The sequence below is a fragment of the Adiantum capillus-veneris genome, chromosome 10 (assembly GCF_014529385.1).
Source record: "Adiantum capillus-veneris isolate H3 chromosome 10, ASM1452938v2, whole genome shotgun sequence".
Lineage (NCBI taxonomy): Eukaryota > Viridiplantae > Streptophyta > Polypodiopsida > Polypodiales > Pteridaceae > Adiantum > Adiantum capillus-veneris.
In genome coordinates, this window is record NC_140940.1 from 125,999,669 (window position 1) to 126,022,432 (window position 22,764).

General features: G+C 41.6%; 1 protein-coding gene across 1 annotated transcript in view; it reads right to left on the reverse strand.

Annotated features, from left to right (window-relative positions):
- Window positions 1-19,330: 19,330 nt before the first annotated feature.
- LOC147449595 (valine--tRNA ligase, mitochondrial 1-like) overlaps window positions 19,331-22,764 on the reverse strand; it is a 44,988-nt gene continuing 41,554 nt past the window's right edge. Inside the window, exons 10-16 of the mRNA XM_086522018.1 lie at window positions 21,757-21,947; window positions 21,274-21,676; window positions 20,930-21,181; window positions 20,367-20,855; window positions 20,179-20,285; window positions 19,991-20,096; window positions 19,331-19,555 (exon numbers count right to left, since the gene is read on the reverse strand). Coding sequence (XP_086378144.1) covers window positions 19,427-19,555; window positions 19,991-20,096; window positions 20,179-20,285; window positions 20,367-20,855; window positions 20,930-21,181; window positions 21,274-21,676; window positions 21,757-21,947 — 1,677 coding nt within the window. The 3' untranslated portion in view covers window positions 19,331-19,426. The remainder of the gene's footprint in view (window positions 19,556-19,990; window positions 20,097-20,178; window positions 20,286-20,366; window positions 20,856-20,929; window positions 21,182-21,273; window positions 21,677-21,756; window positions 21,948-22,764) is intronic.

A 22,764-nucleotide genomic window follows, 5' to 3' on the forward strand; every position in this document is an offset into this window, starting at 1 on the left:
AAGATCAAAGGTTACTCAGATGTAGGTAGATAATGCTCAACAATTGCAACCAAAAATTGCAATATTACAGCCAGTGGAGTCAACATCAATTGAAGCAGGTGGTCAAAGCAAAGAAGCTACAGATAAAGGTTAACAAAAGGATACTGCCACAGCAAAAGCAGTCAATTCAGACACGCATCCTAAGACGATCAAGTGCAACATTGTTGGTGAGAATGAAGAAAAACTCTCAAGCGAAGTAAAGCTAGATTTTCAGCTAGATAAGAACCTCGTTTCTTTTTGCACTTGGAAAAGATGTGGCCACCAACCACGGCCGGAAGATGCTCCTGAATTTGTGAGCATACTTGGAGACGAACAAGCAAAATGCTAGGAAATCATCTCCACCACCATTGACGTAAGTTCACAGATCATTAAAGTCCAATTCCATGTGATCACAGCAAAGGATATGGCAGACAACATCATATGGGAATGCCAATGGTCCAAAAGGTCCTAGAGATACAGAGCTGAATGAAGATGCAGTCATCACAGACAACAAAGAATGAAGACCAAGATTGGTCACCCGCGTACGATAGCACAAAGTCCTCAAGCACAGTTAAAATGGAGATCGATGCCAAAGCAAAGCTTATTGAAGATGATTCATCTCCATCGAATAGAACTTCAGAAGAGCTTAAAGCAAATCAAGAAATAAGAAGAGCATATCAAATAGAGAAAAGGGTAACCATGATAGATATTGAGCAGAGAATGCCACCAAAGCTAGAAGTAAAGAAGCACAAGGTTGCAGACAACCAGGAAGAAATAGGAAGTCCAAAGATCAATCACCCACTGCCAGTTGAATCAGTTGAAGAAATTCAGATGGCAACAAAAAGTCTCAAACCAACCTCCATAGAGACACAGTTAGATCAAGATGAGAACATGGCAAGAGCAGGAAAAAGATCTTCAATAGAACCAACAACAAGAATAGCTATAGTTCTCAGTAGTACAAAAGGAGCAAGTGTCAGATGCAATGCTCTACTGGATAAAGAAGCAAAGTTCAATATGGTTGCAGACAACATCCAGAGCATTCTCAAGATTACTCAAAACAAGCCAGGTAATAGAGAAATCATGGGTAAGTGTACAAGTCAAGAAGAAATGGTTGCTACCCTTAGCATCCAAAATCATGAAGAGCAGGTTAAGTTTCAGGTGAAGCCTTCAATAGAAATGCTTGCAGATGTCATCCTTGGACATCAGTGGTTAGATTAGCACAAAGCATACAAAGAAGATAAAATGCTAATACTCTCTTTCCAAGAGATAGCCCACAGCATTTACATGTACTGTTAATGCCAGATTTAGAGTTGCAAAAGTTACAAGAATCAAAGACAAATCTTGCAGACAAAGGTAAAGATGAAGTGGGTCCTCCACCGATTAGAAAAAGAGTGACAACATATGCCTCTACATCAGATAACCCTCATGGATCAGCATCTTCAAGCAAAGCAGGCTTTCAAAACTTCAAGTCAAATGCTGACCCGATTGAAACCAAAAAAGCAAAGATATTTCAGCCAAAGTACTCAAGAAATCAAAAGATAGTCAAGCAAGTGTTTGTTTCGAGCAGTTTAGTCAAAGTCAATGATCCAATTTGGATTAAGGATGGGAAATCAATAGAGTAAGACAAACACATGGGATGGATAGCATCACAATGGAGCTTAAAAGAACAAGAGTACTATAGAGGTAACATACAAATATGGGTACCAAAACCGCATGTTAGAGCATATGAAGTAACTCCAAGTCTCTCCCAAGAAAGAAGGACCACAAGGTATCAACCTCGACAATATCCTAGGATACCTAAGAAGCACGTATACAATAGAACAACATGGGAAGATGCTAAATTCTACCACAAATCTCAAGTGGATACAGAACAGAGACGGATCTCAAAGAATCTTCATCTTGGACAAGGATTCTACACAAGGTATACAAAGATTTGGCTACCAGTCAACCATAAGCCAACTGCAACTATACCAGACCTGCATGAAGATCTCAAGAACTCAACAAGACCTAGAGCAAGGCATAGTCAACAATGGATATTCAAGGGCCATCAAGAGATTTGGATTCCTAAGTCTTCCAATGATCCTAATCAAAAGCCAAAGGCCGACAATAAGCAGAGGCCTACAACAACATCAAAGACTCCTATCAGCAGGCCTAATTGGAGAATCAAATAGATAATGGAGTCTTCACGATCAAAGAAGGACCAACCAAACAACACGAATGTAGATTCAAAGATGATAAAACAGGTATGGCAAAAGAAACCTTCAATGCCAACTTGGTCCTTCACTAATCCTCTTTTTGAGCATTCAAGCTTACTTTTACCTGAAGAAATTTTTGTAGTAAGCACAAGAATGTAAAAATTCAAGTCGCCAGGGTGCAAAAAATACTCTTTGGCATAGTCAAAGTCGGACTGCTAAGCCATAAAATGAGCAAAGCATTAGTCCCAAAGCTTCACGTCATATTAAACTCTGCTAAGATTCATAGTTATTAGGCTTATGCTCAAGCTAGAAGAGTTGAGTATATCTAAGTCATTTCATTCATGTTGGATGAGGTGAGAATAAGAGTCAAAGTCTATTAAATACAATTGGTGGAGTGTCGTAGAGTCCAACACTCATGCGCACAATGCACAGTAAGATGAGAGCACATATCCTCGTCAAAGAAAACCATTCTTAAAGGGGTGCCAGCTTGCAAAGCCATGTCATATGTTTTTATAGCTACACCATCTTTTTGAAGAACCCCTCAAAATTCTTCTTGTGGCAACATACTATTTTCCATGCATTTCTGTGTATGCATAAATAGGATGTCCCATCATTGGAGATATGGATTAGACACTCTTTTTTTCTTCCACCTATGCACCTTGAGTGGACTACAACAGGCAAACCAATGTTGATCATGCTACCCTTTCATATTTGCTGCCTTTTTAATTCCATATCTATCAGCAAATAATCCCTTGAGTACTTTATTAATGTTTTCCATGCTAGTAAGTACTCCAATAATGCATGTATCCCAAAGGCACTTTCTTCCTGTTGGGTTTTTTTCCTTCGTTCATCCAAGTATTAGACCCTAATTGAGAATCTCATCATTCTACCTCTCTTGAACATACTTTTCATAAATAAACATCAACATCATCATTATGCTATTACAACGGACAAATGCAACATCATCTCTCACATCAGACATATTCGGAAAATTGGAGATGTTGCAGCAAAGTCAACCTCATCAACAAATTCAATGACAAAATGAAGACAATCAACCCATCAACAACCAATCAAAAACCTTCCACAACCTCCACGAACACTTTTCAATAGTGCGCGAGGACGGGCACTAAATTCGGAAGGGAGATGTTAACTGAGTCAACATCAATTAACAAGAGCTGCTAAAGACTGAAGACCTACGTATGCACATCAAATATCAATACAAAGAAGCAGTGAAGATTGGAGTTACACATTTTTCACATTTTTCCAAAATGGTCATGTATTGTAAATTCCTGATTTATTTCCATCCATTGTAATATTTTAATGTGTTACGGGCTCAATGGGAGTTCCAAGCTATAAAGAACAGGTCAGTTAGTGTGCCTAGGTAGCAGATTCAATAAGTGGTGGAGCCCTAAAGGATTTGGACGCCCAGACATTGCATATTTTTACCCTAGGTATATGAGGCAGTGTGTAAAAGAAATTAGGGGTCTCAAGCTCATTTGTTGAGAGCACTCTTTGGTGAGAACTCTTGAGGTGTGTGGCTATGGAGTCCTTGAGCTTCTCCTTGCTCATGTGACTTTATTAACACTAATCAATGCTTAATTCTCTTTCAATATGCCTCTCTCATGCTTCTTATTATTGCCTATGATGCTTTGATTAGCTAGATCTTAACTAATTAGTGGTTAATTCCTATCTAATCTTGTGTAATTGCCCTCTCTTGCTTGTGTGTGCATGTAGGTTTGATTGGAGTGTGGTGCTTGATAGATCTATGTGTGTGTGCTTGTGATTAGTGTGTTTCATGATAGGATTAGTGTTGTGTGCATCTTGCAATCATTAGTGTGTGTGATTGGGTTGATTGGAGGTGAAGGGAAGTGGATGTGGAGATGGACAACTATTGTGGCCTAGCTCCTCCATAGGCCAAGAAGCTCACCTCATAGAGTCACCATTCATATTGCCATTATTAGCTCACTAATTGTGTGAGTGTTTCCATGCCCTAGCCGAGTAGCTCATCCCTCCGGATTGATAATTTTGTTGGTCATTGGAGCTATGCAACGATGGAAACCCCCAACACTAGTGCTACAATAGCATATGCAGATAAGACTAGCCACAAGGATGTCATGAGGTAAGCCTTGCATCCTAGTGCTAAAGAATATGCAGTTGAGGCTTGAACTTAAGATCGAGCCTAAGGTGTTCTTCTATGCCCTTGGTAGCAACATGCCCTACATGTTGGTGCTACTCTAGTGTATGCAAGTGAAGATCGAACTTAAGTTTGAGCCTCTTGGCATTGGTAGCCACACAGATGTCATGAGGCTAGCCTTACACCCTAGTGCTAAAATAACATATGCTGTTGAGGCTCAAACTTAAGTTCAAGCCAGACTTGCTATATTAGCATATATAAGCGAGGTTCAAATTGAAGCTCAAGCCTCTTTCCCTAAGTTGCCACAAGGATGTCATTAAGATAAACTTTCTACAATAGCATATGTAGGCGAGGTTTGAACTTAAATTTGAGCCACTTTCCTTAAGTAACCACAAGGATTTCATTAATCTAGATTTGTTATACTAGCATATGCATGCGAGGTTTGAACTTAAGTTTGAGCCTCTCTCCCTAAGTAGCCACAAGGATGTCCCTTGTCTAGCTTTACACACTAGAGCTACAATATCATACCAATTGAGACTCAAACTTAAGTTTGAACCTAAAGGTGTTTTCCTATTCCCTTGGTATCCACAAGGATGTCATGAAGCTAGACTTTCATGCTAGTGCTATACTAGCATACGTAGGCAAGGCTCAAATTTAAGTTCAAGCCTCTTGCCCTTAGTAGACACAAGGATGTCATGAGGCAAGCCTTTCATCCTAGTGCTACACTAGCATATGCAAATGAGGCTTGAACTTAGGCTCAAGCATAAGGTGCTATTCTATACCCATGGTAGCCACAAGGATGTCATCAGGCTAGCCTTGCATTCTAGTGCTACACTAGCCTATGCAAGTGAGGATCAAACTTAAGTTTGACCCTCTTGGAATTAGTATCTCTAAAGTATGAGGTTAGACATACTCCCTAGTTCTACAATAGCTTATACAGTTGAGGCTCAAACTTAAGCTCGATCCTCAAAGTGTTTTTCTTTTCCTTTGGTATCCACAAGGATGTCATGAAGCTAGACTTGCATCGTAGTGTTATACTGACATATGTAGGCAAGGTCTATACTTAAGCGCAAGCCTCTTCCCATTGTTTGCCACAAGGATGTTATTATATGCCCTTGGTTGCTACAAGGATTTCACGAGGCTAACCTTTCACCCTAGTGCTACAGTACTAAATACTCAAACTTTAGTTTGAGCCTAAAGATATTTGTCCATGTCCTTGATAGCCACAAGGATGTCATTAGGTTGTGCCCTTGCATAGTAGGCCTACATTGCAACCAAGGCTCTTACCATTGGTAGCTGCAAGGATGTCAGGAGCAGAGGCTTGTATAATAGTGCTTTGCTATACTAGCATAGAAAGTTAAGTATCAAACTTAAATTTGAGCCTAAATGTGTTCTTCCATGCCCTTGGTAGTAGCCTCAAAGATGTCATGCAGGTAGCATTGCACAATATTTCTACACTAGCATAGACATGAATGGCTCAAACTTAAGAACGGCTCAAACTTAAGTTTGAGCCTCTTGCCATTGCTAGCCAAGGATCTAATGAGGCTACCTTTAAACCCTCGTGCTACGCTGGCACATGTAGTTGAGGCTCAAACTTAAGTTCGATCCTAGAGCTATTGTTCTTTGGCCCTGTTAAGTCTCAAGCACTTGCATGAGGCAACACTATCATGCTAAAATATCCACAATAAGCTCATGAGGCCACACTAGAGTGGAATATGCTAGTGCTTTGATAGCATTAGAAGGTGAGGTTTAAGCTACATGAGCTCATTGTTCTAGTTTCTCAACAAGGAAACAAGGCACCAAAAACGAGCTAAATATCATACGCAAAGAATCTATGTCAAGTGGCAATGTCAAATTCAGTACCCAACCAAGTAAGTGTTGTTATCTATCTTTTTCTTTAAGTGGTTATTGATTAAGTACTGAATTAGAGCTTTAAAAAACATTAATTAGAGTACTTATTGATTAAGTACTCTAATTAGAGAATAGTCACTTACTTTCAATTTATAGAGCGTGATTTTAGACATAGTTGTAGTTTGATTAACTTAGTGAAAGAGTTTAAAAGGTGTATCAAGGAGGCGGTAGCAAATAATTATGAGTGTGTCTAATCATTAATGAAGAGGTTTACATAGAGATTTGAAACTAATAGAATGAGATTGAAGAGTGAATTTTGAAATGCATTCAAAATTGAAAAAGGACAATAGATTAGAGGAGAGGAAAAGGTTAGTATCTGAGAGGAGAGTAGAAGTTTAGGACCTGTGAATGTAATCTCAGAAGACAAGTTACAATGGTTAAAAGAAGTGGAAAAAAAACTTTTCACAAAAATCAACATAACATACGGAGTTCGCTTGCAAGACTTTTTTTATGAGCCTATCGCTTGAGAGCGGCTCTACACTTTTGTGAACAAACCCTGTGAAACAACATGTATTTTGAACAGTTCTCAAAAAAATGACGTTTAAAGGGTCAAAAAATTCGACGAAGTTAGGGGTGTCTAGAACTAGTTTTTTTAGAGTTTTTTGAAAAAAATACTCACAAGTTGGACATAGTTTTGACATCCCTTGGCTAAAACCTCTTAGGATCAATGAGTGAGGGACCCATGTCCACCAACCCTCTTGATTAACCGATTTCTTGGCACCTTTATGCATGTAAATTTGGCCTGCTACAAGACGTAAAACACGAGGACTATAATCACCAAGATTCGATTTACACATAAACAATTAAGACAAAAAACTCATTGTATTTTGAATTTCCATCAAGGCTCAATTGTCATAGCATAATCTCCATGGCCACCTATACTCAAACTAATGTTCTATCCTCAAAGAAAGCTATATGACTAACTAGGCTCAAACTTAAGTTTGAGCCACTCATGCAACTACTTTGAAGCCTCACCTTCTTGTAAGCTCCGACTCCTTAGATAGCTCATTCAAGGAAACTTAGGTTTGATGTAAAGCTCATCATTACCTTGGCTCCACCTTACAACTCTTTGAATGTATAATGCAGCTCAAATTTCAATTTGAGCATCCTTCCAAAATTAAGGCTACCTCAGCATAGCTTGGGTTTTTTCTCATGCCTCTTGCTGCTTGTAGATTTTTAACACTTGAATGTGCATCTATGCTCAAACTTGCTCCTTAGTCAAAACATGATCGATGTATTGTGGCCCATCTTAGGGCCATTGCATTGTCGATACACTCCTATGATACCTTGTTTCCATGCTCAAAAGTCATAACTAGACAGACTTAAAATAAATTGACCCTGGCAATCCTCTATCTTGTTGAGTAGGATACCATATTGGAAGCATAAAAATATACAATAATTGCTCATCATAATCACATGGACAAAGCCTACCAGGTTTCCCAATACTCATTTGCATGCAACCATTCTTGATTATCCTTGGAAGGACATCGGATCTTGCTAGATGACTTCTTAGCAATCTCCTATAGCTTCCCAATTTCTTGCAACTTTGCATAGAAGGGTCAGTGTCGAAGTCCCTCTTTTACAAGGCTACCACCAAACATGTTTACCAAAGGACTACTACATGCTAAGATCTCCATGCTAAGATAGCTTGGTTGAGAGCCTTGTCAATGTGCTCCTCGACATTTCTCATTAACTTTGCCTGTTGGGATCGGAGAGCACACACACAGAGAGCCAACATGAAGAAGGAGATAGACGCAGTGTGTGGCGGGGCGGTACTCACACTACAATGTGTAGTTAGGAGTATAGTTATTATAAATGAGTAAATGAATGGATGTACATGGGCGGCTGAACAACGGGCAGCCGGGCACACGGGCCTTTAACCCAACAATCTCCCACTTAAAGGCAGTGTACCTTTAAAGTGGCCAAAGTACAGCAAAAGAAGTCAAGCCATACCCATCAGCGATCTGCAGTGTGCAAACCGCTGTGAGGCTAACGACTTCGTGAGTAGATCAGCAGGGTTATCGTCAGTGTGTACCTTGACAAGCTCTATGCGCTTGTCCTCTAGCACCTCTCGTATGAAGTGATACCTCACCTCAATGTGCTTTGTCTTTGCATGGAAGACAGTATTCTGTGCCAACGCTATGGCACTCTGGCTATCACAATGTAGAATCGGAGCATCACCAGCCATACCAAGATCTCCCACTAGTCGTGAGAGCCATACGGCCTCCTTGGCAGCCTCAGAGGCAGCCATATATTCAGCCTCTGTAGTGCTCAAAGCAACGCATGGCTGTAAACGTGATGCCCACGAAACCGGTCCACCTGCAACTGTGAACACATAGCCGCTAGTAGACTTCCTCGAGTCCACTGACCCTGCATAGTCTGAATCTGTATATCCGCAAACAGACATATCCTTCTCACCATAACATAGGGACAACTCTGAAGTCCCTCTCAAGTATCTGAGAATACCTCTCACTGCATCCCAATGACGCTTGCCCGGGTTAGACATGTACCTGCTAACCACACCAACTGCATGAGCAAGATCTGGACGCGTAGCCACCATGGCATACATCAAGGAACCAACAGGTGACGCATAGGGAATCTGAGACATCTCTGTAGTCTCCAAATCTGTCTGAGGGCAGTCATCATGGCTGAGTTTTACATATGGAGGCAACGGGGTACTAATGGCCTTCCCCCCTTCCATATGAAAACGCTCAAGCACCCTGTCAATGTACTCTTTCTGACTAAGAAAGAGCATCTTGCGAGAACGATCACGAGTGATCAGCATACCCAAAATATGACTGGCATCCCCAAGATCCTTCATGGCAAAGGTCTCATGTAGCCTATGTTTCAAGGCATCCACATCAGAAATACACTTCCCTGCGATCAGCATGTCATCCACATACAAAACCAAAACAATAAGACTACCATCTGCAGCCCTACGAGTATAGAGGCATGGGTCCTCATAACTGCGTACATAACCCAATGAACTCATGAATGCATCAAACTTATGATACCATTCACGAGATGATTGCTTCAGCCCATACAAGGTCTTAAGAAGCCGGCATACCATCTTCTTTGAACCATGAATAACAAACCCACTTGGTTGCTCCATGTACAAATCCTCGTGCAAGTCCGGATGTAAGAAAGCTGTCTTTACATCCATTTGCTTCAATTCCATGTCTTCTGTAGCTACCAAAGCAAACAAGATACGCAAAGTAGACATCTTCACCACTGGGGAGAAGATCTCGTCAAAATCAATGCCCTTCTGTTGCTTGAATCCTTTAGCCACAAGCCTTGATTTGTACCTAGGCTTTGCATCCATTGAACACAATTTTATCTTGTAAACCCACTTGCATGGTAGTGCCTTCTTACCCTTTGGCAAAGGAGTAAGCTCCCACGTTTCATTTTGGATCAACGAATCCATCTCTGACTGCATAGCCTGCTCCCACTTGAGCTTGTCAACACTAGACATGGCCTCATCATAACATGATGGCTCCCCGCAATCAGTCAACAATACATAATCCATAGAAGGCACAAAACGTTGAGGCTGTCTTGCACGCCGCTCTGAACGCCTCAAAGACTGTGCAGGAGGTGCATCTGGCTGTCCCACATCTACATGATCTCCCAACAAGGGCTGATCTCCCACTTGAGGGTCAATGGGCTGCCCACGAGCAGCCATGGGACCATCATACCGATGACCATCCTCCTCAAATATCACACGCCGAACCTCAACAGTTCGCGGTGATGCTCTATACATAGAGTCCTCATGAAAAACAACATCATGGCTGCGCACAATCTTCCTGTCAATAGGATCCCACAATCGATAACCCATCTCACCAGAGCTACCATAACCCAAGAAGATATATCTCTTGCTCTTTGGATCCAATTTGCTGCGTTTTGCCTTAGGTACATGTACATAAGCTTCACAGCCAAAAACACGAAGGTGACCATACGAAGGTGGCAAACCTGTCCATACCTCTTCAGGCACTTTGAAGCCCAAAGGAACACTAGGTGAACAATTTATCAAATGCACAGAAGTGGCAACAGCTTCAGCCCAAAATCCATTTGACAAACCAGCCATAGAAAGCATACTACGGACTTTTTCCTGTATAGTCCTGTTCATGCGCTCTGCCACACCATTTTGAGGAGGTGTATAGGGAGCACTAAGCTCGCGCCGTATACCCTTCTCAACACATAATGTTGTGAAAGCATGAGACATAAATTCACCCCCATTGTCCGTACGTAAGCACTTCAACTTACAACCTGATTGGTTCTCAACAAGAGCCAGCCATTGCTTAAATATATCAAACACCATATCCTTCTTACGAATGGGGTATGCCCATACCTTCCTGCTAGCATCATCAATGAACGTAACAAAGTACATAGCACCTCCAAGAGAAGCATTGGGCATCGGCCCACATACATCACTATGCACCAAAGCTAGCTTTTCCAAAGATCTGTGTGGAACACTTTTCTTATGAGAAGACCGAGCATGTCGACCATAAAGGCAATGCTTACAAAACTCAAAACCACCAAAATCTGAAACGGGAATGTAATCCGCACGTGCCAACAACTTCAAACCTTTTAGTGACATATGTCCCAAACGCTGATGCCATAAAGAAGCAGGAGGTTGCTCAGCGATCCCCACAATGTGATCAGCCACACTAGCTACACAAAGGAAATACAACGTATTCCTCTTAGCACTTTTAACCAAAACAAGGCTGCCCTTAGTGATCTTCCAACCTCCATCACCAAAAGATACATTGAAACCAAGTGAATCCAACTGACCCACACTAATCAAGCTTTTTGCAAGAGCCGGCACATGACGCACACGCTGCAAGACAAATGTAGTAGAGTTTGGCATAGCCAAATGAATATCCCCAATGCCATGAATCTGCATAGAACGCCCATCGGCAATCCGAACAGTACCTGTGCTCGAAGCATCATAGTCATGAAACCACGACCTATGAGGCGTAACGTGAAAAGAAGCACCACTGTCAATGACCCAATCCATAGGCATACTACTCTCATGAGTGAGAAGAAAAGCGTCATCAAAATAGGATGCAAGCAACACATCACCAAGCTCTTCACTAGTAGCACTAGTCGGAGCACATACATGGTCATCTTGAGAGCTACACTCTCCCTGTGTTGCATTTAACTCCTCAATCTTGACATTGGATTTAGGCTTGTCCTTAGCATCATGGTCTTTCTTCTTACCATCTCCATTTTCCCTTTTCCACTTGTAGCAATCCTTTTTGAAATGGCCTTTTCTACCACAATGAAAACATTCCACATCCTTTTTACTTGTGCCTGCACGGGACTTGCTTCTAGATTTACCCCTGTTGGACTTATACTTGTCCATAGTCCTGCCTCTGACAACCATTGCACTAGAAGACTTACTACCTGCATTATTCTTTCGATTAATCTCTTCCGTGAGAAGACTAGACTCCACATTAGTACTTGTCAACTCATCCGCAAGAACCGAGTTACTTATGGCTGTCCTAAATGTGTCCCATGACTCAGGCAACGTGACAAGTAAAAACATAGCTTTTACATTGTCCTCAAACGTAATTTTCTACGTAGCAAGTTGGCTGAAAATTGTATTGAACTCATTCAAATGCGCATTCATGGAAGCACCTTCCTCCATTCGCAAATCAATAAGCTTTTTAATCCAATACACCATAGAAGCAGCCGAATGCTTATCATACATATCGCAAATCTGCTGCCATAGCTCATAAGCTCCACCCTGTGCATCTTTCACATTGTAATAAACAGACTTTGAAAGGGAAAGCGTAATGGTAGACCTGCACATCTCATCCAACTCCTCCCAATCATCCCTCTCCATGTTCTCTGGCTTAACTCCCTGCAACTTTAGAGGTCGAATCTGTTTCTTCTGCACCAAGACATCCCAAATCTGATCTTTCCAATATGAGAAATTAGCACCATCCAATTTCTCAATATTGAAAACTGTGTCCTCTTTAATGCCCATTACAACAAGAATGCAACAATGAGAAACCTGTAACCAACCAACAAACTGCCACAACAAAGTAGTGTTGCAAATCTGACAACACCTGCTGCTCAATCAAAGAGAAAACGCATAGAGTATAAATCAGCCCATAATATGGTCACAAAAAAAAACGTACGTAGAAATCCACAAACAAATGCATAAACCCGTGACACCTGTAACTCAACCGGCCTAGGCAAACCGTGCCACAAAATGCATCAACAATGAGCTGTCATAGAGGCATAAACATACTCCATGTCTGAATAACCACAATAGAGACATAAGCTGACCAAGCTTACACAAATTCGTGAGCATAAATGGATCCAAGTGAGCATATAACCAATGCACAAGCTCAACGAAGTCCAATCTCTACTGTCAACCAAGTACCTATCCGTACTCAAAACGCAACACTGCAAGCAAGAGAAAACCCGCTCCATGTATAAGTGAACCAAATCTCCACAATATCATGCATAAAGAGTGTCTGTCAAACTGCCATATCCACATCCATCAACATACATAGATGATGTCAACCTGTAGCTCAAGAACACGCATAAAAAGACTCCCCAGAAGAGTAGAAGCTCCCACTCAAACCACAACCATATGCATGGCTGTCCCATAGTCAAAATACATGTTTTGTAACCACAGAAGAAACCTGTATCCAAAGCTCCCTGTAACCTGTACCCGTACCTGTACCTGTACCTGTAGTCGAAGAAGACAATGTCGCCAAACTCCCACTCTATCTGTGTGTATGAGGCCACTCCAAGAAGAGGCTACACACTCTCAAATGAGCTGTGGGCTCACGTAAGTGGAAGACACTACAACAATGGCACCTGTAATGGCTATGGAAGCTCTGGCAGCAGAAAACTACCAAAGAGAGCTGAAAAACGCAGCTCCTAGTCTGTAGCTCGGATGGGATTTCTAATGGCACGAATGGCTCCGAAAGGGGGGTTAAACCTCAGGACGCCTGGTGAAAATACTCGCGGAGTGCTGAACCTTCCAATGCCAAGCTCAGAAAAACCTTCTGCTCTTTAGAAATGCGCGCGTGCGCGAAACCGAAAAACGGCAATGAAACAGCAGCAAGTTTCAACACACTCAACAATGATGATGAAGCTCTCAATGCTCTCACTACCAAGCTCTGATACCACTTGTTGGGATCGGAGAGCACACACACAGAGAGCCAGCATGAAGAAGGAGATAGACGCAGTGTGTGGCGGGGCGGTACTCACACTACAATGTGTAGTTATGAGTATAGTTATTATAAATGAGTAAATGAATGGCTGTACATGGACGGCTGAACAACGGGCAGCCGGGCACACGGGCCTTTAACCCAACATTGCCAACCATGCACGTGGAGAAATTGGCGATCCTTGACCCCTGTTGGGGAGATTCGTCTTGACGGCCATTTCCATTGTCAACCTCATATATGCAGCATGTCTTTGTCCATGCCATCACCTTGGCACCTTGTCCTCAAGGTTCTCCGATTTTGGATACACTTTGTGCGGCTATTAATCCAATGGGAAGGACCCCTTGGGCACCCTTGGGTGCCCAAAGGAATTTTGAAGTTATGAACAATATAGAAAATACTTCAGAGTTAGCGATGGTAGTAGGTTGTACTTGCACGGGGTTGAAGAGAGGACGCAGCTCGCCATACTTCACTCGTCTTACTGCTACTAATTAGAAGCGATTTTGGATCCTCTCCATGATATGCACCTCCCAAGCCACGTCTCATTTGGTTTGATGAAGGTTGGGTCAAAGGTATCTCTTGCCCCAAGCAGCTGTTTCTATAGCCCCACTCTTTGTCAACCTCATCAAGGGAGGGTCCTTGCACCCCTTTGTCAATTCCACCCCGAGAGAGAGAGAGAGAGAGAGAGAGAGAGAGAGAGATCATAGAGAGCCACTACCTCTTTCTTGCTCCCCCTTCTCCATGGCTACCCCTCTCCCCTGAGCTCCGATACCATTGTAAGAGACAAGGAACTAGCACATGCTTTTCTCAACCCAACCATGCCATATATAGGTCCTTTGCCTATTAAATATAGACCCATATATCGCATGTGTATCCTGGCCCTTGGCTGCTAAATATAGGGGCCCCATACCGCATGTGCATCCTAGCCCTTAGCCTACCAAGTCATACTTTAGGCCTGACAAGGAAAATGTAGAAGTAATACTTAGGTACTTATATAAGAAAAGAGTTTACATACTTTACATACATGTGCATCCTAGCCCTTGGCTTGGCCCTCAGCCTGCCAAGTCCTACCTTAGGCCTGACATTGAAAATATAGAAGTTATTATTAGATACTAGTATAAGCTACTAAGTTTACATACTTGGCCTTTTAAATTGGCAATCTTCAAAAGATTGTACTTGCCAACTTAGAATGGCCCCGACTCTTGTTGAACCAAAAAACTCAATAATTAGCTATATGGGGTATTATGTGTCCCAAAACTCAAGGAAGAAAAGTTCCATGTTATGGAAAATACATTCAGAATTGAAATTGCCTTTGGATTTTACTAAAGTCACCAAAAGAATAAAAAAAGTGCGTAGCTGCAAAAATTTGAAAAATAGCCAAAAATATCACATGATTTTTGGCACAGTTTAGGTCGAGAAATAATTTGCAAGAGGTGAAATTCATAACCCAAAAAAATGCCAAATTTTTTTCATCTCATACATAGTGCTTGGAAAAAACATGGCTTCAGCGTAATCCCACCTACAATGAATATCGAGATCTACCTCTAAATTTGAAATTTGAGGTGACAAACCTACAAAATTTAGAGAAATTTAGTGTGATTCAAGCACCTTCAAATTCAGTCAATTTACCTCTACTATTTCTCATATGTAGGTTTGCCAAGTTTTTGGAAATAATAAAATCGAGCATTGCTCATAAGACAACTTTGTGGATATGTAGGACTAGAAGTTTCATTTTTGTACCTCCTCAAATATTTCAAGGAAATTGATCACTAAACAGGACATACAAATGTCTCAGGACACATAAGTGTCCCATTACCGACATGGTGATAAAGAGATCTCCACACACAATACACAACCCAAGACCACCCAACCGAACATCTAATTATGAATTTTTTTGCTCATAAAAACGTTTTAAGTAAAGGAATCCTTTGCATATTGCCTTGAGTATATTTATCCCTTGAGTAATCCCATAGACCATCCTACCACTCTATGATGCAAGAAAAGTTGTCATGAAGGAAGCTATTGTTGTATCTATTTTGAGGTGGAACCTCGTAGGGCCTGCAAGGTTGATGGCATCAATATCTTCATGCCTATTCATTCGCTACCCGAAATCTCCTTGATCACAAAGCAATATGAAATGCGAGGTTCTCGATTGTGATTTTGGTGTTCAGTTTGTGGAGTTTACAACCTTGCAAAGTGTTTGTCACTACCTCGCAAAGGTCATGTGATTTTAAAGGATTATTAATCCTAGGCTAAAGCTTAATATCCATATGAAACTTATAATTAGATGAATGCAAAATTGCAAAGACTAGTTGAATATTCAAAATTACATATAGGGTAGATGAAGCTTTTAACTAGAGCAAGGCCTCCCAAAAACATTTTTCATAACCAAAGAAAATAAGGTCACACTTACAACTCTTCTAGTTTTAAGGTCAACATTGGCAGCATTTTTTGGTAATTACACTAGACCCCATGATGTAACTCTTTTCTCTCATAGGCCATTTTGGAAATTTTGGAAATTTTTAATACCGAAATTGCTACATTTTTACCAAGAAATAGCATGACTGTTGAAAGGACAACACGTTGTAATGAGAATCAATTGTTGCCAAACAAGTAAGAGACTAAATTACATGCTGTGGAGAATACAATTTGTATATAATGTTGTGTATGTCATCAATATATATTGTGTCTAAAAAGAATATGAAATGTTTGCAATGTATAGAAACGGGTGCTAGCTCAGTTGGTAGAGTCATAGCCTTTGTGCCTAAGACTGGGTTCAATCCCCCCTTGGCGACCTAAACACATGTTCCAAGTCCTTAGGGACTATTCCCATATGCGGGTGTGTGCATGTGATGGGATGCCTCTCTCCCTACCTGTGAGGCCGTTGTACATAGTGTGTGTGTGTGTGTGTGTGTGTGTGTGTGTGTGTGTGTGTGTGTGTGTGTGTTTCGAAGTTCTTGTACTCTCTTTAAATAATATATATATGCATGTCTCTTACTAGAGAGTGTAACTAGTTGGTGGAGGAAGAGCTAGGTTACTTATTCATTATCTTGGATACATTAAACAATGGTGGGATTGTATCCATATGATGTTCATTGGTTTTTTTGTCATATAATAAGAAAACTATTTTTGTTAGGATTTCCAAGTTTCATGTTCTCCTAGCTTTGATTTCAACTTTCAGCTGCTCTTGCTTGATTATGAGTGTAGATAGTGCAAGGAAATACAAAAGTTGAAAAAATGTAACTTATTTTGAAGGCTTTTTCACAACAAAATATACTACTAGTTTCCATCATTATGGCTATGCTCAAAGAAATCTAGCAACAAGGGTGGACACTTAGGGCCATAACCACACCCTTACCACGCTTAACATAGTGGTGTGCATACTCTTTACGGTTGTTGGTTATGTGAGTGTGGATTTTGGTATGATAGACAAGGAAACACCATGTGTTGGGTGGACATAGAAATTCCACTGATGCCCTTAGAGAAAGCTAGCAATAAGATTGGACCATTATGTATATCTTCATAGCATGCTTAACATAGTAGGTGTGCATGCTCTTTATATAGGCCATTTACTACTCTTCACAAGAATTGTAAGAACTTTGGAAAAATAGTTGTATGACTTTCCAATTTGTGTGCACAGACAAAAGGAGTTTCTTTATGGCCTTCACAATGAAAGGTAGAGTCAACAATTTTCGAGAATAGTGTGTCTCAACTTAGCTTTTAGCTGGTTAGAAATTCATGGCAACCAGTTAAGAGGAGTTCCAAAAGGTAACATTTTGCTTGAATTTTGCGAGAAAATAGTGTAAACATACTAAAATATAGTACAAGTTACAACTGACTGCGTGCATGAGTGCTGCTCGTGCTAATTGTGCGAGTGTGTGTGTGTTTATGGTTGGGTCAATGTGCCCTAAGACATGTTCTTTCGTATTGTTATGGCCAACAAAAACCAAAGAATCAAAAAATCATGAAGTTGGATTCATTGCCATCATTTAAAATAATTTATTGAAGTGATCTTTTGCTTGCCCTTGCTCTACGGTTAGGAGGCTCAAAAGCAGCGCTCAGGAAAAGATAGGTTCGCTTTATCCAAAGCCTGTTCAATATGAAAAATGGCTAGCTCAAATTTGGGCAAGAAGGTTCTCAAGCCGGTTCAAATTATGTTGTAATATGAGATTTGTAGTGTGATCATCCCTCTCAAATGTAGAGTTTAACCTGCTCATATGCGTGTGAAAAGGTTCCAAAGCCAGGTCCACAAAAGATGTTTCTCGAGCCTTGCTCAAAAGTATCGAGTCCCCATAATAACTAAACTATGACTATCCGCATGCCAATTGTGATTTCATTATGAAGTGCCTAGCTAGATTACCAATGGTAGTATCACCAAAGATAAGCAAGAGCATATAGTTTTACTATAATCTCGACGTTAATAACAACTATATTACTGTCATGATATATTATGGTTGCACCATTTCTAGTATTATCATAACGATATTTTTTATTTAACCTATCTAAAGTTATAACCTTCATTAAATACAATCATACTCATTTTGATGAATTAATGTAAGAAAGTAATTAAATAATGTTCATATTTTAAATTAAAATATAATCACAACTCTCTCAACAGGATGCCTTGCCTACGATCATGGTGCACTGATTTTGCCAGAATGTAATACCGTTTCACTCCTAAAAGGAAGGGTCGAAGGGCGTTGAATCTACGTCGTCCATCTCCTGTCAATTCTACGCCGGAATAGTAGCTTGCACGTCTATCGAATTAGGTGATGGCAAGTCAACAGGTGGAATGGCCTGCACCGTTGCCACCTCAACTCTCGAAATGCATGCCTCATTCTCCAATCAACGTGCACCAACTCACTAGCTGGAAAGGCCTCTGCTGCTGCCAATTCAAGTCTTTGGAATATTGCCTTGCAGTAGCCAGAGCACAAGTCCCCGACATCTCTACAACCTTTGCACAATGCCTACAACCTTTGCACAATGCTGATGTGCATACCTCAACCCTTGCACAATACTAGTATCTGAAGTTTGCACTGAGAGGTGTTCAACCAATGATTTCTTAGCTCCCTTCTCAATGATTGGTCCCCCGACCCTGGCTGGGAATGGTCCCTCGGACCATGTTCGGAAAAAATCATTTTTCCAAACATACAAAATTCCTTTCCTTGAATTTGCCAAGAGAAAATTTAAAAAATTACGTTGTTTTTTGGGGTTTTTACACCGATTTTCTCTATTTTGGGGTGGAATTTCTCCTTTTCCGCTTGCCCTTAACCAACATTTTGAAATTGGAATCGGCACGATACAACTAGATGGAAGCAGCTGGCAAACATGAGTTCTACAACTCCAAAATTAGTTTTTTGCAATTAAGTTTGGTAATTAATTACTTTCATAAGAGTCTCGGATGTACCACATGAGGTGGTGGTTGTGGAGTTGGCGACGACAATATGATGAGTGTGCCTAGCTTCCCTTACAAACACCCCCCAATGATTGTTTCTTTTTATATTAAAGTTAAGTATGTCGTTCTTTTTGAAGGTTGAAAATTGTTTAACAAACATAAAAGGGGAGGCATTCTAGTGTGACTTGATGAGGCTTGCCTACATTTTACATCGAAGAGCTTTAGCTCTTGACACCACGTTAACACCACACGAATGTATTTGTATTGCAACACCCAAGAATCTGTATAGTCTGGGTCATTTCGGTGTAAATGTTTTGGGTCCCCTGGTATACACACAAGAAGATTTAGAAATTTTCTCATGTAGGAAAACGGAGTCTTTTTCCAATGTTTTTCATACAATGAATAACATCATGAGCTTCTGATCGAGAGGCACCGCATACCTAGCTAGGTATGCGGTGCCTCCCTCACAGAAGCTCATGATGTTGAGGGAAGTCATAACGTGGGAATTATTGTGAGAATTTGTTTAAAACTTCTTGTTGTATACGAGACAAGGCTCTCAGCAGCCTTCATTTAACTCTCATTAACCTTATGCATCATTCATGCTGTCTACAAAGGGGTCGTCAGACTGGACACAAAGTCTGTATTTGCCATCATCAGCTAAATGTTTAGCTGCACAAACTAGTTCGGGTGGCACCTGCTCTCCTGCTCTCAAAACCTGCACACCGACAATGAGAGTTTTAGACACACCTTCATGTCACATTCTAATTTCGCATAATACATCACATTCTAATCTTTGCAGAATGCAACATCGTCATGAAATTCTGCAGATGAAGTGCCATATGTCTTGTTGGTGCAACCTCCTACCATCCCCACACCTTGCTAGGTATGGGACACTTCCTTTGCAGAAGCTCATGATGTTGGGTATATAATCAGAAAGTGACCCAAGATTTCTTCTGGTTGCGGTTAAAGAACGTCATTGGTTGATACTAATAGCTCCCCCCCGCACCCCCCCCCCACATTCACCCGTATGGCTTAAACAATGGTGTTGCAAAAGAGAAGGCAAAGATACTAGCATGTGACCATGCATCAGGCTTAGTTAATTGAAAGTACCTTAGCCTCGTGTGACCATGTGATTCATGAATATACATACCTCCAGAGAATCCAAGTCTGCCAGAGTTGACACTTCTGCTGCTCTTTCAACCATTACTCTTCGCTCTTCCTCATTATTGCATACCACATATAACTTCATCTTCCCCCTTCAAAAAATGAAGTACAGAAAAGATAAATGAAGACTCCGATCCCTAAGTTGTGCAAATTATACACCAGAGAGAAACTCACCTTTGGTTGATGAAGTCCAAGCCACAGTGACGACGTAATGATCGTGCTAATCCGGCTATTTTGTGAACCTCCGTCATCTGTGCTTCGGCGATCTCATTTCGCCATTGCTTTTCGATACAAACAATTCAGCCAATCAGAACCAACAAAAGGGACGCCATTCATGCTTTATGCCACTCAAATTTACCTACTTCTCTAGGACTTGGGTAAGGCTCCTGCATGATTGTTTGTTTCGATGGCGAATGCCTCGGAAGCCTCTGCCATAGCTCCTCAGTTATAAATGGCATAAAAGGATGTAAAAGCCTCAGCCCATTGTCAATGCACAGCCATAAAGTATCCAGTATGCACTTGATGTCCCTTGGAGAATCCCCTGACAGGATTGGCTTGGCAAGCTCAATGAACATGTTGCACAAGTAGTCATACCACCACGAGTACACCGCTATTGCAGCTGCTGAAATATCAAAGCGCTCTAGGCCATTAACTGTTTTTTGTATGGACTCATTTAAAACTGAGATAATCCACTGACAGCAAAATGGCAATGAGCTCGGGTTCATATCACACTTCGGTGGCACGAAGTCTTTGTGGAAGTGCAACTTGGCAAACCGAACCGCATTCCAGATTTTGTTGCACCATCGCTTGTATGCCTCCACGATTTTGATATCCAAATTAATGCTCACCCCCTGTCAAAACACGCACATGAGACAAACTTTTGAAAGAATTTCCTTGACCAGCAGGGCAGTGTCCAAGATTCTACCTGTCTAGTGTAAGCAATGAGGCTAAATCGCAGTGCATCAGCTCCACAACGTGGAATTCCTTTCGGAAAGCTCGTCTTCAGCCCTTCTTTACCCTTCTCCACCTCACTCTTCGAAAGCCCACTCTTCTCCAACTCCTTGTATAGTTCATTCAAAGTGGCCCCATGCATAACATCCAAGGGATTGACAACGTTTCCCAGAGACTTTGACATCTTGCGGCCCTGTGAATCCCTCACCATTGCATGGAGATACACCTGCATAAAGAATGGATAGCTGAGACATCCCTGAGACAAACACTTGGCAGCAGAGAAAATTCCAGAAATCCTGTACTGTCAGAAAACCCAACCTGTTTAAATGGAACCTGGCCAGTGAGGTTGACTCCTAGCATGACGATTCGAGCAACCCAAAAGAAAAGAATATCATGTCCAGTTTCGAGCAGAGATGTTGGAAAGAACGTCCGGAAGTCAGGTGTGTTATCTGGCCATCCCAAAGCAGCATATGGGAATATTGCAGATGAGAACCAAGTATCCAGAACATCCGGATCTTGGTCCAGATTATGCTCCTGCCCAGGGAATTTCTCTCCTGCTAGCTTCTTAGCTTCACTTTCACTCCTGGCCACTACCCAGTGATCATCATATGCTCCCATACCTTTATTCTTATCCCCTTCTAGAGTCACGTACCAAGCAGGTACACGATGCCCCCACCAAAGCTGCCGTGAGATGCGCCAATCTTGAATGTTATCCAGCCACCTGTATAATGCGTACTGCTGGATAGAGAGGAAAGAAAGAGATAAGAACCCTAACACAGTACTAAGGAATTCGACACGTACCTATACCAAGTCTCCTTTGACCGTTCGGGGAGGATTTGAAGTTCACCACTCTTGACAATACTCTTTGCCTCTGCTGCCAAACTACCACATTTGATATACCATTGAGGCTTGAGAAGCGGCTCTATCAAATCACCAGTCCTAGAGCAGACACTAATCTTCATAGTATTTTCTATTGAGCCTCCGTATAGCTTCTGAAATGGTTAACCATTTGCAAAATTCAATACAGGAGCCAAAAGTTCGCACAACTTACCCCATAACAAGCCCCTAACATCCATCTCCATCTCTCTCTCTCTCTCTCTCTCTCTCTCTCTCTCTCTCTCTCTCTCTCTCTCTCCCCCCCCCGATCCATGCCCACACACATGTGCTTTTTTTTTCATCGCTGAGATGGTGAGGAAGGTCATTGACAGGATGAGGACTGGGAGAGCATACGATCATGATGGCTTAGTGGCTGAGCATTTCACGCATGCCAGAGATCTACTAGCAGAGCTTCTAGCAGTTATGTTTAACCGTGCCATGTGTGAGGGCTTGCCTAATACTTGGAGCCTATCTACTATTGTACCTATCTTCAAGTCGGGAGACCCTATGGAGCCTGGGAATTATCGCACTATCATGATTGGACACACATTGGCACGGTTGTACGCATCTATTCTTGAGCAGCAGCTGAGTAGATGGGCAGAGAGGGAGGGGATACGCGCAGCCGGGCAGGCAGGTTTCAGGAGGGGTTTTTCTACTCTTGACCATATCTTGACACTCAGAGCCATCATTGAGGAGGGCAGATCATGTGGGAGACGGATCTATTGTAGCTTTGTGGATTTCCGCAAAGCATTTGACACAGTGCCCAGAGCTAGATTGATGCGCAGATTACAGCAGATGGGAATACCCACAGAGCTCATTTGGGGGGTCATGGCATTATACAAGACATGCCCCTATGTGACATCGAGCCTGAGACAGAGTTTCACTACAGATGCCACTGCCCCGTCTACTACGAGATACGAGGCCGCTTCCATT